This window comes from Branchiostoma lanceolatum, chromosome 3 (genome assembly GCF_035083965.1).
Source record: "Branchiostoma lanceolatum isolate klBraLanc5 chromosome 3, klBraLanc5.hap2, whole genome shotgun sequence".
NCBI classification, from domain to species: domain Eukaryota; kingdom Metazoa; phylum Chordata; class Leptocardii; order Amphioxiformes; family Branchiostomatidae; genus Branchiostoma; species Branchiostoma lanceolatum.
In genome coordinates, this window is record NC_089724.1 from 7,514,042 (window position 1) to 7,530,868 (window position 16,827).

The following is a 16,827-nucleotide window of genomic DNA, read 5'->3' on the forward strand; positions in this document are numbered from 1 at the left end:
CGTCGTCATCCGCCTGCACTCTGACACAATAGTATGCAACGGTCCCTTCCTAATGCCACAAAACCCGGCATAGATAGGTCTATTTGAATAATGACGTCATGACCCTCAGCAGAGATTACTCAAGCCAATCCTTTGTGAACCACACCCAGCACTCACACACAACCGGGTTACGTCCCGCCTACGTTGCTAGGCAACGCCCACGTGATCAATACGTGGGCGTGGGCTGGTATTTGGACTTACACCTTACTTTCACAGCTGTCTTACCAACGGGGCACACCTACAGTTCGATTATCCTTACCGTAATATATCCATAGGACTTTCAAGTAAAAACTGGTCATAAAAGTCGTTTGATTCAAGATGGCGGACGGTTGCTGTGGGAAGTGCTCGAAGTTTATGCTGTTTGTCTTCAACCTCATATTTTGGGTAAGTTGCAGATTTTACATTTGTAGGGATCATAGTACGTTGTGTGTGGCAGACGTAGAGACTGGTTAGTCAGATACGATAAGCATTGTATTTTCTATGATAATGATTACATGATTGGAAATATGATTGTTTAGCAAACCGGGTTCATTTGTAGGGGTAGGCACGAGTTAAACGATTACGTATCAATGAATGTAAACACCATATCCATCCACTCTCCATATGTACATATAACACTCTACCGTAGTTCTGCCGTCCTCTAGCGTCTTTTGAACAACAACACCGTAACATTTCTTTAGAACTGTAACTCTTAGAACCTTTAGCAACCGCTAATCGTTCTGGGAACGGACCGATGTAGACTAGAATGATTTTCCTTTTTTCGAATTCCATGTACAGAAGAGTAAACACGTTCAGAAATGTAGTCGAGTTGTTTAAACACCAATTATCTAAAGCAAACCATGAACAAAGCGGACTCTGAAAATGTCCAAGCTGTCGACCTGTTTCAGGAAAAGGAAAGCCTTTTACCCTTCTCGACCTGTTCAGCACGGTATGCTGAGCATGAATGGGCAAGGCAAATAAAGAATGCAATGGGCTAGTGGCGAGCCTGGCTCATTCAGTTATATGAATCCACCTGTGTTACACCCTTCTGAAAGTTCCATTGATATTTGTACGGCATACAGATGTATGTGCGTAAAGCCCCTATCTCCCTGGACCCGCGGCACGTTGGCGGCGTCGCTGCGGCCTAAGTTGGATTTGTGTTACCTTTGACTTCATAATGAGAATACTATGCAAAACGTACAAGTATGACTAAAAGACAACCAAACACACAAACCGTTAAGAAGAATTTTTTTGTTTCATCGATGAAATTCGCTGAGCGCTCTGTGAAATCGGTCGGTCGCAGCGAAATTGTCAACGTGCCGCGGGTCCAGTGAGATAGGGGCTTATCATTATCATAATTAAGACACCAGCATAAGTGGCTAAAAAGCAAGGGAGCTACATCAACGAGCTAAGAGTAGATAACGTTAAATAGAATGAAGACAGAACCTAGTACCCCCCTCATATGTTATACAATGTTATGGTGTTAGATTTCAAAACGATTCTATCAGAGACAATTACATAACTATTAAGTCTTTGCTGTGCTGGGACTACAGTTGTTTTCATAGGCGTACATCCTTACACCCTTTTGTATTGTTCTGGGGTCTTATCAAATCATGTCCGCCTGAGTGGTGACATCTTGTGCGGTATTATCTCGCTGTTTGTGTAACAGGTGTTGTTGATGGAGGTAATAGGGGATCTCGGGTCAGGGGTTAGGGTTGTGGGAACATGCTGGCCACAAGGATAACTGAATGATAAACCTTTTTTTTTTAATTCTAATTTCATTTTACTTTGCTTTTGGATAGACAAGGACGACGTGGCACTGCACTCAAGCTTTCCATAACTTATTTTAACAGTGCCATGTACAGAGAACAATTTGCCAATGTTTACACCTGGGTGGAGTGAGGAAGGTCGTGTTAAGCACCTTTCTCAAGGGTACAACATCGGCGTCAGGGGATTCGAACCCGGGACCGCTGGGTTCTGGGCCGAGCACCCTGCCGTTACGCCACACGACCCCACTACCCTTACACTGAGTACTTCTACTTACAATGTTGCATGCTTACGTAATGATGATTCTTTTACTCGCAGCAAATGCTCACTTTAACGTAATGCGGTATAAATACTCTTAATATTATCCAGACGTTGCTCAAACTCGTATTATCACTCTTAGCTGAAAGAAAAGCAACCATCGGCGAGTCGACTAAGGGCTGTACAAGGCCACTCTAGCCGTTTCTGGTATAGGAAAAGTCCACTCACAGCCCCAAGTCGACTACGAAAACTTGTGTGTAAATCTGTCAATATTTCAGTCCCTCCCATGCAAATTGAATTTTATTCAAATGATATTAGATACCTTTTTATTCCTCGATATTGAATACCAGACTTTCTTTACTAGTTATGAGATGGGCAAATGAATGTTAATTAAACTTGATTAGTGACCTAGATCAAACACAGAACACCCTTTATGCAAATATGGGCGGTAGCCGAAGTAGGTGGTTCGTGTACTCTTGTCAATAAGAGGGCGGGTGAATTCAATTAATTAATGTTTATGTTTTTAAGCTGTATGCTTATCATTGCACAGGAATGCAGTCGGAATGTATGGGCAAATGCTGTAGATCAGTACAAGTCTTCTCTCAGTTGGAAAAAAAACCGGAAGAAATGTTTTAAGAAAAAGGGAACAGCACATCAATGGAAAAGCCCACTGGTGTAAATATACTGAGAGACCGTGTTTGCTACGGCCCTCCCTCAGCGTATTTGTCGATCCCACGCGAACTGGGCATGCATGAAGGAATAACAATGAATAGTTAGACATAGAACCTTAACGCAGACGAGCTACAGCACGCAAAGGGGAGCTAACAAAACTTGGGGACAGAGAAAGAAGGAGGGATGAAAGAAGACAGAACCAAACGATGGTCACCTTGTTGACATGGTCACGCGAGATTTCGTCAGTAATCTCGTTCGGTTGACCTCGCCCAAGAGAGGCATTAGTGCACAATGTGTGGTTGTGGGATGGGCAAGAAACGTTTGAATGGACAAAAGTTATAAGATCACATAAACCAACTACGAGTCGAACATGTACGTCAAAAAGCTCAGCTTAAGTTGACATAATCAAAAATATGCTTTATTCCCCCATTTCACCGGGACGGCGCTCTCGCCTCGCGCTCTCTGCGACCTAAATTTTACTGAGCGCACAACGAATTTCATATTACATGTAGATAGAGAATGAATCATTCTACACTTTGTGTTTTTGTTGCTTTTTCGGTCATACCTTTCCTTTTTGCATGATATTCTAATTTTGAAATCAAGGATTACACAAATTCGATTTATATAGGTCACAGCAAGGAGGTTCTATATAGGTTTTGTTGATTGCGTTTAATTGTTATTATCTATAACTGATTTCGTACCACTTTCCTTTTTGTCCAAACGAGCTTATGAAGGCCTCGTTCTGATCTAAAACTCTTATTACAGCTCGCCGGTATTGGTCTGCTGGCGTTCGGTATCTGGCTGCGGCTGGACAATGACATCGCGACGATCGTGTCTCTGGACCTGCCCTGGTTCTACAATGCCACTTACGTCATGATGGGGGTGGGGGGCTTCACCATGATCATGGGCTTCCTGGGCTGCTGCGGCGCCATGAAGGAGAACAAGTGCATGCTGACAACGGTAGGTCATTGGTCACTGGTTTAATGACGTCATGGTGGGGTTGTAGGTGATTGGTCACTGCGTTCATGGCGTCATGATGGGGGTGGAATTGTAGGATTTTTGATGATTAAAGTACAATTTCATCAAACCAAGGAGGTTAAACCCCTTGATCAATCTTATCACTACTCAACCAACAAAATCGGGAACTAAATGTTCTACATGTCACTACTAGAGCCTAATTTCTGACAGCAGTCTTTTGTTTTGTTCTTTCAGTACACCATTTGCCTCGGACTTGTTTTCATCGCTGAAATTGCTGGCGGTGTTGTAGCCTTCGTCTACAGGAATAATGTGAGTATATGTACATCTCAATACTTTCGACAGCTTGTTTTGTTTTTATGCCATACTGTAATCGCTACAAATGGCTACTTTATTAGACAAGAGATCTATGTCGTGTACTTCCTGCGTCTTTGGATGTCTTAATGTGACAAAGCGCCGGCAGCTGACTCAAAACTGCATGAATTATTTCATGTAAGACTGCAATTGATACTAGTCTGTTATTGACATAGTCGAGATCAATACACATGATGTAACGACGTTGTAACCAACCTATCACCTGGTTTGCAGCTGAACACGTGGGTCGATGAGGCATTCACAGGAGTTCTTGGCGGACAAGATATTGAGTCCCTGTCGGAGGACACAAGGAACGCTATTGTTACTCTCCAGACACAGGTAAGGACGAACCTCAACATGTAGTATGTACCTGCAAGTCCAGTTTAGCTGAAGTATTGAAACTTTCTCATGATGCAGTTTAATGCGTCCTTGTGTGTGTTTAGTGTGTGTCTGTGCGTTTGCGTGTATGTGTGTGTGCGTTCCTGTGTACATGTGCGCTCGTGTGTGTGTGTTTGTGTGTGTTTGTGTTTGTTTGTGTGTGTGTGTGTGTGTGTGCGTTCCTGTGTACATGTGCGCTCGTGTTTGTGTGTGTGTGTGTGTTTGTGCGTGTGTGTGTGCGTTCCTGTGTACATGTGCGCTCGTGTGTGTGTGCGTGCGTGTGTGTGTGTGTGTGTGTCTGTTTATGGTGTCTGTGTGTAATTTTTCAGTTATACCGCACTTCTTTCATTGCTAAGATGATAATAATACCTGAAGGAAATTACATTATCTATTCTCTTTGTCCCTGTACGTAGTTCACGTGCTGCGGTCTGACGTCTCCCACCAACTGGGGCGACCCCAGCGCACAAGCCGTCTGCCCATGCCCCACGGCTGATGTGGGCACCAACAAGTGCGAAGTAGTCAGCGGCACCGACTACAGGATTGTAAGGATTTCTTAATTATTCATCTTGAGTTTTCTTTAGATTCTAGTTCAGACACTTAAACATATGACCACATCGTTCGGATGAATGTCTGAGGGACTGAAGTATAAGCATTGCGATGTCTTATTGGTCAAAAACTCTTCGAACATCTTTGAAAAAGACATCAGATAGCTTAGCACAGTAAATGCTGTGACGAAGAGAGTATAGGAAAATACAGTTCATGTGTATCATTCACGTGTGTCACTCACCGTATGGTACCCCCAAACAAGAGAATACTGTTCACTGCGAATTTAAGGTGGCATCTTCTAGAAACAAATGGCTGTCTTGACACTCTGAGTACTTCACACACTGCTATGGCATTTTTGGACAAGATACTAATTGAATGCTTTTGAACGCGAGTTCCCATGTGTAATAACTACTACAATAAATGTGTTTCAGTCATGTGTGGACGAGCTGAAGTTGTATCTGGAGCAGAACATCATCATTGTAGGAGCCGTGGCGTTGGCAGTCGCTGCTATAGAGGTGAGAAGATCGATGATCAGAGTTATAATTTATTATTACGTTATTACTATTATCATTTTCTCTCATATTCATTACAACATGTATGGTCACCTATTCGTTTATCCCCCTGTGGTGAGAAAGTTATCATTATTATCGTATAATCAATTCTCAGTCTATGATTATGATATAATAACAGCAAGGTTACACCTTAAGACAAAGCGCATTAATACAGACTTTGATGGTGATGACTGATGATGTCCTATTTTCTTTAAACGAGTTTGTTCATTAAAAGGCTAAGATACTAATTCTGGGCACTAAACTAACACTCAAGACTAGAATAGCATCTCTTCTCCCAAAGTCTGAAATATTATAATTGAGACAAGCTTACTAAGATTGATATTGGGGATTAACTCACTCAATAGGGAAAGAAGGGACTACGAAGTCTGCTGTTATAAAGAACATAAATATACAATGTAGAACAACGTGTAACAGACCCATATTCAAGAACACAAATATCTTATACATACAAAACCAAATTTTATATTCCGATGTTATTAGATCTAAATGATCAACTGTAATGTTAGTAAACACTTGAATGATAAAAGCTGTTCACAAATGTTCCTAACATTGTTTTTTAAGTGAAACAGTCGACTAAAAATATATTTCCTTCATATCACAGGTCTTTGGGATCATCTTTGCCTGCGTCCTATTGCGACAGGCAGACAAGGAAACCAGCGGCATCGCATAACGTCACACGTGTTCCACCACTGATCTTGCCTTCTAACGGAGGGAAACATGTATGGTTTATGACAAAGTTCTTGGAAATTTGAAACAGCAATAAAGTTATGCATGAATGGAAATGTTAGCATCAAAGTTCATGTGTATCGTAGGAAAGTCGTATTATACATGTAGCATAAGCGCAATGGCTAGTAGAATGACACCTGCATATTGTTAATGTTAATATCTTTTTGTTTTTTATCGTGTGTTTTACTCCATTCAATAAATGTAAAAACATAACCTCATGTAATGATTTGTTTTTAGCTCTGGAAATGATGCCATTTCCTTCTTAGACATATACACGTATGTTCATATCAGATTTAGTATACTGGTGACTTTTTTTCGTTTTTGTCTATTTGTTTTCCATTTTGTAACAAAAAATCAAATGTGTCTTGTCGGACAATAAGTCAGTATCAGGGAACATGAGGCTGGGGTATACGTACAAGTAATAAAGTTATAATATTATGTTATCCTTAGGTTTCTCCAGTTTCTGTAACATTTTAGTTTTTGAATATTTGTTATTATGTTAGACCTGAAACTAATGTATGGAAGCATGATGTTATGACCACTTCTTCGTCTTGTCATGTATCGAAAAATGTTACATCTCAGGCAAATTGATTTAAAAAAAAGCAATACTGAATGACTTCCTTTGGGCGCTTTTGAGTTTGTTTTCGCGCGCGCGCGCGCGCGTGCGTGTGTGTGTGTGTGTGTGTGTGTGTGTGTGTGTGCGCGTGTGTGCGTGCGCGTCAGTGTGTGTGTGTGTGTGCATATGTGCATGCGTTATAACTCTGTATCTATATATTGTATGCCCGTGTGTGTGTGTACATGTGCGAGATTTACAACTCTGCATTTGTAAAGAAGAACTTTATTGCACGGAAATTGTAAATGGTTCGAAGTATGGCAAGAATTCTTAAACATACTAGTAATACAATGAAAGTAGAAGTATAGAATAAAACTTAACATCCTAATCGCTAATACAATACAATAAGGGCTAGCATACATTCTTGATATAGTGTTATAATCAAATGGGGTTAATCATTAGTTTCGGTATTTTTTCTAATGATAAAGCAGTCGTTAAGATATTTACCTATTTTGGCAATGTGGGGATTGTTGCATTTAAATATGTACTAAAAACAGTCTGTGGCATCGAGACTCTTAAAACTTGCACTTGTTTTGAGAAATGTGAATAACGTATTACGTTAAACATCATATCTAGAGCATTCTATGACAAAGTGAAATTCATCTTCAATTTTCATTAGAAAAAAATATATGCCTGTGTGTGTAGGTGGTATGTGTGTGTGTTTGTGTGTGCGCGTGTGTGTGTGTATGTATACGTTATAACTCTGTATACATGTGCATGTGTGCCTGTGTGTGTCTGTGTGTGTGTGTGTGTGTGTGTATGTTAAAGTTACTTATATAAAATATACTATCAATCACAACAGTCACCAAAACGCCGACTTAATAGGTAAAAACATTTGGTTGTGCATGAAGAACTTTGTTATACAGTGACTTTCCAAACTGATGAAACTGTTAACGGACGTGAATATGCCCGCTTAAGTCGCCAGGAGGCGCAGCTGCATGGCAAACTGTCTCGTACAAAAACTTGTTGCTGCAATGGCTAAAGTTTATTACATAGCCCCCACAAAAATGCACCAGCTACCGATTTTTATTACAGTTTGGAGTTGGGAGATAAGTCCATTTCACCAGAATGACCGACAAAAATTACCTTGCCATGATACAGAAGGCGATGAATTGTCACTTGCAAATGTATGGTGAAAATGGAACTATTAATTAAATGAATCAATGAGTAACTAATTTATTTTATTCTAAAACAGCCACATGGTCATCATGCAGACTCTGAAAGCATTTCTCGTCATTACTCATACCGTAGTTAGTTATATAATGATGTAGAACCTAAAAGACATCACGCGCGATCACCATTGTAGTTTTATTTGCCGGATGAATTAGTCAGATGTGTGTTTGCCGGTGGTCATTGTTTTCTTTCATCCGTTTACAACCTGCTCCTGTTACAGTCTGGTACAGCAAAGGTTCTAGAAGTGCTCACGTGACCTCGCCCAACATCTCTTGTTTGTCAACCGTGTTGACAGAAAAGGTGATGTCACAGCGAAGTTGGTTAAACTTTAACTCGTTCGGCCGTTAGCGTCCCGCCATTTTCTCACCTGCAAAGAAAAAAAAAGTCGTTTGAAACAAGATGGCGGCCAGCAATATGATCAGGTATTTCTTGTTCGCGTTCAACTTCTTCTGCTGGGTAAGTACAAGACACGTCCGATTCTCTGTGTGTGTCTTAAGTGTTGTCTGCGGTAGATTCTTTACTCAATAGCAAGGACAGCTAACTGTAAGTGTAAGTGTGTGCATCCATGCAGCCGTGGAGGCCTTGAGCAAATAATGATAGCATGCTTTTGCTGTGTCGATAACCTCATCTAAACGAAGTTTTTGACAATCTATTCTGGTTCTTAGATTGCTCTTCTTGTGTTTATAAAACTTTGCGCTGCTTCCTAACATAATGCAGATGTTCTATGTTGGGAAGCTAGACGATGAAAATGATCGTTTGAGCCGTAGTTTGAATATTACGCAAGGTAATGATGGGGAGGGGGGCGTTTTATCTTGCAACATTGATTGCATGCATGGCTAAGGTAGCTTGACTTCCCATGTTCTGTCCTTTGAAACTCCATCAATTATATACTTAGCCTGCAAAGATACTTGATTTGTGATATTATGATCAATTAGTATATCGGGTTACAGAGAATGCACGAAGGCTGCGGATTGGTACATTTGAAATAATCTTTAGGGCAAACGTTTTCAAGTAGATAACATTGTAAACAGAAATATATTAACCCCCAAACAAGCTAACTTCTGTACAATGATTTGTCCATGCTGTATCTGTTTCTGAGAGATGTTAAAGTTTATGAAAATGGAACAGAACAGTGAAAATATGTTCTATGGAAAGTTGATGAAAATTGACAAAAGTCTTCTCGTCTGACCAACCAGAATAATGAATACTTGTTTCAACACTTTTCTACCCTTTTTGCACTCGCAGTGTTTGGTACAGGACATGATTTGTCTTCCTTTGTCCGTTAGTTAATACCAAAGGCAAATAAATAGGCGACTAGACGCCTTCCACAAGGACCAACAAATTGTACCATATAACTCAAGGCGTGTCATGTATAATCACGACGTGCAAAATTAACCGGTACTGCCTGCAACATTTTATGATACTCTTCAAAGTAGCAGGCGGTAAACAAGGTTTCTTGATTTGGATCAAACCGTATTTTTGAATACGTGAAACAAATGAGTTACCGTAGATATTTGTTTAATCACACAGCATTTGAAGACATGTGGTCCTATCATATATTCTAAAAAGTATTGTTTACGAAATATTTATGACATTGTGAGGGGTCCAAATGCAGGCCATAAATGTTTGATTGTTGGCGCGTACCGTTACTGAAAGGTCATAAAAGGCAGACGGGTCAAAGGTTATAACCGAACGGTAGATTACGAACGTAAACAGGCGTCGTGTAAGAGCTGCTAATTCAACACACTTACGTGGTTAGTAAAAAGGCTGCAAAAAAAGTTCAGAAACATAACCTTTACAAGTCCATAATCTTTTTCGTGAATAGAATAGCTTAAAATTTCAATGTGCGGTATGTTTCAATTATCTCGATAAGCCACTTTTGTTGATCAAACGCCTTTTTAAAGTCTACAAAGGGTCGGAAAACATCGCATAGCTTTGTAGTAATCAGAGTGTCAGAAAAACCAGACATTTATCTTCAAATCGTTATAAAGCAACGTCACGTACAGGCAACATCTACATTGCACTGTCCATCCTTTCAGCACAACTGCGACTTACGCGGTCTTTTCAAAACTTGGTCCAAATTTCTATTACGGCCGTAAAAGTATAACGACGTCCAATCGCATGACATTCAAACTGATATCCTGATCTTTATCAGTACTCCAAGACGTATTTAGCCTCATTTGGATGCCTTCTGTACTGCACCTCTATACGCGATTTCTCCAACGCTCCCCCCAAAATAAGCGCCAGCGCAGCCCTGCAAAGAAGACTTAAATATTGAGTTCTAAGCAAACTTTCGTCTTCAGGTTGGCGGGTTGGCCCTGCTCGCTATCGGCATCTGGCTGCGGGTGGACCCGGGCCTCGCCCCGGTGGTGACGTTGGAGCTGGGGTGGTTCTACTCGGCTGTCTACATCATCATCATCGCCGGGGTCGTCACCATTGCCATCGGCTTCCTGGGCTGCTGCGGTGCCATGAGAGAGAACTCTACACTCCTCAAGGCTGTGAGTAGATTTAATGACTGTTTGTTTGTTTGTTTCTTCACAAATAGTAGTGGGCAACCTGAAGTCAACCGTACACACACACGCCACATCAGGAAAGAGGCTGCAGCCGCATAGTTCCCTTTTCTAAAGAACTTTATTTAAGCCCACGCCCAGACCAGTTTTACTGTGTGTATCTTTCATGGTTAAGGGCTCGAATAACTGTTTGTTTGTTTGTTTGTTTGTTTGTTTGTTTGATTGGTTGGCTGACTGATTAATTGGTTTGTAAGTTGGTTGGTAGCTTGATTGGTATCGATTGATTGATTGGTTGGTTGATTGATTGATTGATTGATTGATTGATTGATTGCTTAATTGATTGGTAGGTTTTTGCTTAAGATAACCTACCCAACAACTTCTTTGCGACTTTGAGAGATTCCTTGTTTGGTGTTAATCACAATGCATCTTTGTAGTGTATCAGAAGCTATTATGTTCAGCAATAAATGCCTTGTAAAGTATTGGCACATGACTTGCATACATATATTTTTTGCTATACTTTGACGTACCAAACGTAAACTTTAAAAGAATGATAATTCATAACAATTGAATTGAATGTTGAGCTTCGCAAGTTATAAACGACAGTTTTAAAGAACAACACGATGATAGTTTTCTTTCCTGTTGACAGTACGTCGGTCTCCTCGCCTTGATGTTCCTCTTGGAGGTGATAGCAGGCATCCTGGGATTCGTGTACAGGGGCCTGGTAAGTAGACACTTAGACAATCTTGGAACAGGGTAAAGAATTACCTAACACGTGCTTTGGCTTTAAGTCTTGTTTATTGTTTATTTGCACATTTAAAAAAAAAAACACAAGCACAATCTGCTGCAAACGGTAAGGACAACATACAGGGGTAATCTGAAAGCTTCCAGGTTTTTGGAGGGTTTACCTTTAATTGCCATTGACTATTTGATGATAGCTGATCATTCAACATGTATACATAAGCAAATAAGGTCTAACTGAAAAAGCAACTAATCATTGTAGATAGATAAATAAGGAAAACCAACAGACTAACTAAAGAAACACTGCAATCGAATGATATATCATATTTTACAGAAGTGAAAGAAAATTGATTGCATATTTCCTAACTAACAAGTTACTGAACAAAAGTTCCAAATGTTTTCGCAAAAAGTGAACATAAAAAAACTAGTCGTAGATGTCTAGATCTAGAGTCCTACTTGGAATAGCGGGCAGATAGACAGGGAATAAACTCCCTATCGCACTCAGTTGAGGTCGTTGTGTTGTGCAGTACACATCGTACCTGGTAGACGGTGCAATAACAACTCTCGGTAGGACCTGCAGCACACACACTAAAGTGTGCATGCGTAGTTCTGCTCGAAAACAGCTGAAATGATCCAGAGACTTATTTTAGACCGTTGACGTGAAATAAATTATTTGTTATTGTACATTTTTGTGAGGTTTTGTTGAGACGTATTCAAGTTGGTGGGGTGGGCGGTATAATATTAACGGTCAGTGTTGATCTTTAGCCAAGCATATGATATACTCATTAATGTTGAGGTTTCATACACGTCATTTATTGTTTCTTGATATAGCTAGACCTTCCTGATCTTCATCATGTTAAACCATGCATTTGTTTTATCATTGGATGAAACAAAGGTTGTACCAATCTTATGCTTATGTCCACGCAGATCTTTCGGTGGCACGGCAGTGTCAAAAGGGCCGACCAGTATCGCCGATGGCTTTTGATATACTGGTTGACCCTTTTGATACTGCCTTGCCACTGATATATCTGCTTGGAGATTAGTCTTTTGCCACTCTGTCTAACACCAACCCACATGTCCTGTTATTACTGTGAACTCTGCAGCTTGACCGTTGGATCCGGGACTCCTTCAGCCGGACCTTTGACGGACGGTACATTGACGACTTCCCGGACACCTTCCAAGACGCCGTGGTGTACTTTCAGAGAAGGGTGAGCTTCTTAAACATTTACGTCGAATTTTTATAACCTTGAACTTGATGTTAAAGTTGCCATATATAGGCCAACACGCACATATGGCCCCAATAAGCCCATTCGCAATTCGTAAGGTGAAGGCCCCTGGCTTGTAAACAGTTCTCGAATCCAAGTGGTCTAGATTTGCAAAACAATACACAGACGGGTTTTGTGTACGATTCAGGGGCCTTTACCTTTGACACTGTACATGCGTAGTCGGAATTATGAATGGGCTTATTATAATATGCTTAAAGCTGCGGGGGGAGGGGGTGATCACTCCTTATAAACGATTCCTCAGTCTTCCGCAGCTTTATATATTACCTAAAGAATGAAGGAGAACTTCAAGGAGGTGTCATGTAATCTACCCTTTGATGTTTTTCAGTACAGTTTAAAGCGTTACTTATGCGCGGATTCAGACAACTCCATGTATTGATGTATGTGTACTGCAAAATGCACGTACAGTTTGGTTATTCTGTTTAATTATTTCGCGTTTGGACAGACAAGGACGACGTGTCACGGTACTAAAGATTTCATAACTTATTTCAACAGTGAGAGAACGTACAGAGAACAATATACCCATTTTTACACCTGGAGTGATGAAAGTCGAACACCCTGCCGTTACGCCACACGACCCCACAGTTAAATAAGACCTGGATGGTCGAATAAAAGAGGAAATCTTTGGGTTGGAATGTTTGTTTGAATCATACACTGTTTTCCTAGATGGACTGCTGCGGCCTGAACACGCCTTTTGACTGGGAGAACTGGCAGGAGGTGGACAGCTGCCCGTGCCCCATCGACCGCTCCGTCAACGCGTACGACTGGAACGAGAAGTGCCAGGAGGACAGGCATGACCGAAACCTCAGCGTCTACAGGGTAAGTCTTCTTATAGTAATACCCCCATTCCATTAGAACAGCGCTCTCGCTGTGCACTCACTGTGACCTAAACTTTAACAGAGCGCCCAACGAATGTCATAGATAAGAAACGGATCTTTTTACGCTTTGTGTGTTTGTTATCTTTTCAGTCATACTTTTACATTTTGTAAATGAAGGGTTACACAAATCTATTTCAGGTCGCAGCGAGAGCGCAGCGCGATCACCGTCTGAATAGGATCCTAAGAAACTGCCACAGGCCAAAAATAACAATATCATCTCTTTCTATTTAAGCTCTGAAAACCCACGGGACATAGTTTTTGATTTGTAGGAAACTGACATTCATTGACACTCTAACATCTAACACTGATAGGGAGCTAGTTGTGAAGTCATGGAGAGCAAGAAGTGAATAAAATAGAGGGAAGAGAAGAACATGAAGAAGGACAGCAATGCCAAATGTGCATTGAATATATGTTAGTATTGCTATCTTTATTGCTAATGAGAAAATCTGAAATGTATGCAACCTCTGCCCTTAGTCGTGCTGGGACAACATCTCCCTCTGGCTGAAGAATCACATCATCGTCATCGGGATTGTCGGACTGGCCGTTTGCCTCGTGCAGGTTTGTTGACATTCCATTGTAATCTCTTGTATATTAACTGCAGCTTCATCATCTTTTTTTCTAGTCCATTGTATTGAATCTGATGAGAGCTTCTAGTATACTTGTATTTGGATCTGTAAGGTGAGACCGCGTTTTCTTTTGAATCGAAGAGTATATCGTCAACAAAATTGTGACTTGGGCTGTTTTGCAAAGAATGTTCTATCCGGCATTTTTAACTCACTGGGGGCTGTAATTGTCAACCCTATACATATGGTGTTTTCATTTTCAAGGAATATCCAGCAGTATTGAATTCATGTTAAAAATGAGAGCCCCATATGTCAAAGGGTCGAAGAGTTTTCATCAACATAATTGTGACTTGAGATATTTTGCAAAGAAGGCTCTACCAAGTTTTTACTGACTTGGGTCAGTAATTGTCAATTCTATACACGTGGTGTTCTAATTTTCAAGAAATAGTTAACACTTGTTATCGATAGCAAGGTTTTCATCAACTCAACTCTTTGGTCTTAAAGGAATATCAAGCCAGTTAGTTAGTTAGTCATAAAAGAGTTGGACCCCCCCCCCCTACACTCTCTACATATGCATGATGTTCCTTATAATGTCTTGTAGTGTCTGGGCATCTATTGTGGAGTCAAGCTGAGCCTACAGTACGGCAATGGTGATGATCAGTTCCTGTCACGCCTCAAGTCCCCAATAAAAATCAAGAAAGCAAAGAAAGACGTTCCCCTTCAGTCCGTTACTACACCCAAGGACGAGGGGGAATCGTTGGTGAAGGAAAAAGAAAAAGACCAACCCCCGCCGAAAGAGCCTGAGGTCGAGGCGGCGGTGACGCCGAAAGAGACCGAGCCATCTGTACCGGCGGAAGAGACCGAGCCCTTGTCGCCACCGGCGGAAACTGCCGAGGCGAAGGAGAACGAAGCATGACACCGGTGCGCGTCGAGTTCAAGAGTGTCCTTCTGCATCTCTTGCCAACCCTTTTTGCTAGAAACCTTAGCTTTCGCCTGCTTAGCTCTAGAACAAGCTTTGCCTTAGTCCCCTGCGCTGTCCCTGTGTGGTGTCATCTCAGATGCCGTGGACTTGTTGATGCTCCCATTTGTAGACCAGTTCTTCTTTTTAAATAACGGCACTGTCGTCTTATCTGCTGTTGTGTGGCTTCATCCTTTGCGTGCTCTGCACTGAGATTTCTGTTTTCAAATAACCAACAGATCCAGGCAGATCCATCAAGCAACAATGATGATCGAATTTTTAAGAATCATTTTCATCATGAACACTCATCCATGTGTGTTGATCATGATGATAGTGTTGTTGATTCTGTGATGTGACATTTGATGATGCACTGATTGTGTAATCTGAGTAATACTTTACCACTTGTTGATAATCTTACTTGATTGTACTCCTGTCAATGATCATCGTTTATATCTGCAACAATACAGCCACGTTATTCCATGTTTGTCAGCGGCCATAATCAGGATGATCTGGTCACTGCAAAACTGTTCTGATGCAATAGTGATCAAACAAACGTGCCATTGATTCTGATGATTTATGAATCAGTGTATTAGGTCATGACCGTTAACATTATGAATGAGAGAGAGATGAGCAATTTTGATTTGTGAATTAAGCAATTGTGTAGTACTTATTTTGCTGATAAATCGATCATTACCATTGTCATATAATCCCAATTTTCTTGCTATACAACATAAGAATATCAATTGTTATGTTTTGGCGTAGAAGTCTATGCTGTTGGCAATGTTGCTGTTATTGTTGGACGAAACATGATTGTTGATACCTTCTTTTCCCCAGCTTACTGGAATTGTTGCCGGTGTCATCTTCATCCGCCGACTGAAGAAGAAAGCTGTAGTTGTGTGAAGTTCTGTTGCTTAGGAACATGCCGAGAAATCCACATCATCAGTATAAGTTTTAGACAACGTAGTCATTAATACATCTTGAACAGTAGGCTAGTGTTTCTTTTAAACCTTGGATGCTTTAGAGATGGTTATTGTTCTCTTGCTCTTGAGTTTGTCAGTGCTTTTGCTTAAGTTTTTATATCCTGGCGTTGCTTCGCATTTTGTTTCATTTTCCATTTGAACTCCGGTATTGCATTGGCCCACAGCTTGTTTCTTTCAACGCGTGCGTCAGAACACGGCGTATCCAGCCACTCTAGAAGAGAGGTATAACTAAAGATTCTAAATGGTAATGCTTCTCCTCCTTTCTTGTATTACCTGTCATGAATTGTAAACCACATTTCTAGATGTCCTATAGATAAAGCTATGTCTATTTCTGGCACTCTTCGATTTCTATGGTTATGGTAGATGGGTGAAACGATAAAACACAAATTGATACTAGTAGGTAGAAGTATCATCACCAGCCTCGTTTTGGTGCATGACTCCGAGCTGACCCGGAAAATTAAAGATGGCCGCCGTAATTGGCAAGGGGTTTGTTTGTATACCACGGGTTTGCAGTTTTTAGAGGTTGTCGCCTGTATGCAGTATAGGGGTTGAAATAGCATCAGTCGGTTATTCTGTATCGTGAAGATTGTGCTTTCTGTTATTTCCTACCTTAGAGAAACGGCTGTTTTTTTATTAAAGTCTATTTAGAATCATTGTAATTTCCATAGCCTTGTATATAAACTTTAGAAAGACAAGCATTGTCTGTTCAGTTCGCCACATCTTGTAACAGTTCTTACCAATTGCAGTACTCATTATCACCACTAGTAGTCAAATCCTTCACTATGTTTCTGGCAGAATTAGATAATAAATAGGTTCTTTAAGGCTGTGTTTTGATTGCTTTCTGAGGAATGCGAGTGGTCTAATA

At 40.7% G+C, this 16,827-nt stretch overlaps 2 protein-coding genes across 3 annotated transcripts; both read left to right on the plus strand.

Annotated features, from left to right (window-relative positions):
* The first annotated feature begins 274 nt into the window (after positions 1 to 274).
* On the plus strand, positions 275 to 6,886 carry LOC136429950 (tetraspanin-2-like). Its single transcript, XM_066420134.1, has 7 exons — positions 275 to 423; positions 3,481 to 3,675; positions 3,928 to 4,002; positions 4,279 to 4,383; positions 4,836 to 4,964; positions 5,400 to 5,483; positions 6,142 to 6,886. The coding sequence occupies exons 1-7, from the start codon at positions 358 to 360 to the stop codon at positions 6,208 to 6,210; spliced, it is 723 nt and encodes a 240-aa protein (XP_066276231.1). The 5' UTR covers positions 275 to 357; the 3' UTR covers positions 6,211 to 6,886.
* A 1,488-nt stretch (positions 6,887 to 8,374) lies between these two features.
* Positions 8,375 to 16,783, plus strand: LOC136429954 (CD9 antigen-like). 2 transcript variants are annotated; one of them, XM_066420137.1, is made up of 8 exons: positions 8,375 to 8,508; positions 10,356 to 10,550; positions 11,209 to 11,283; positions 12,404 to 12,508; positions 13,250 to 13,402; positions 13,936 to 14,019; positions 14,626 to 14,945; positions 15,817 to 16,783. In XM_066420137.1, the coding sequence occupies exons 1-7, from the start codon at positions 8,452 to 8,454 to the stop codon at positions 14,938 to 14,940; spliced, it is 984 nt and encodes a 327-aa protein (XP_066276234.1). In that variant the 5' UTR covers positions 8,375 to 8,451; the 3' UTR covers positions 14,941 to 14,945; positions 15,817 to 16,783. The 2 variants fall into 2 exon arrangements, with proteins under 2 accessions (XP_066276234.1, XP_066276235.1); XM_066420138.1 differs by lacking the exon at positions 14,626 to 14,945.
* The last annotated feature ends 44 nt before the right edge of the window (positions 16,784 to 16,827 follow it).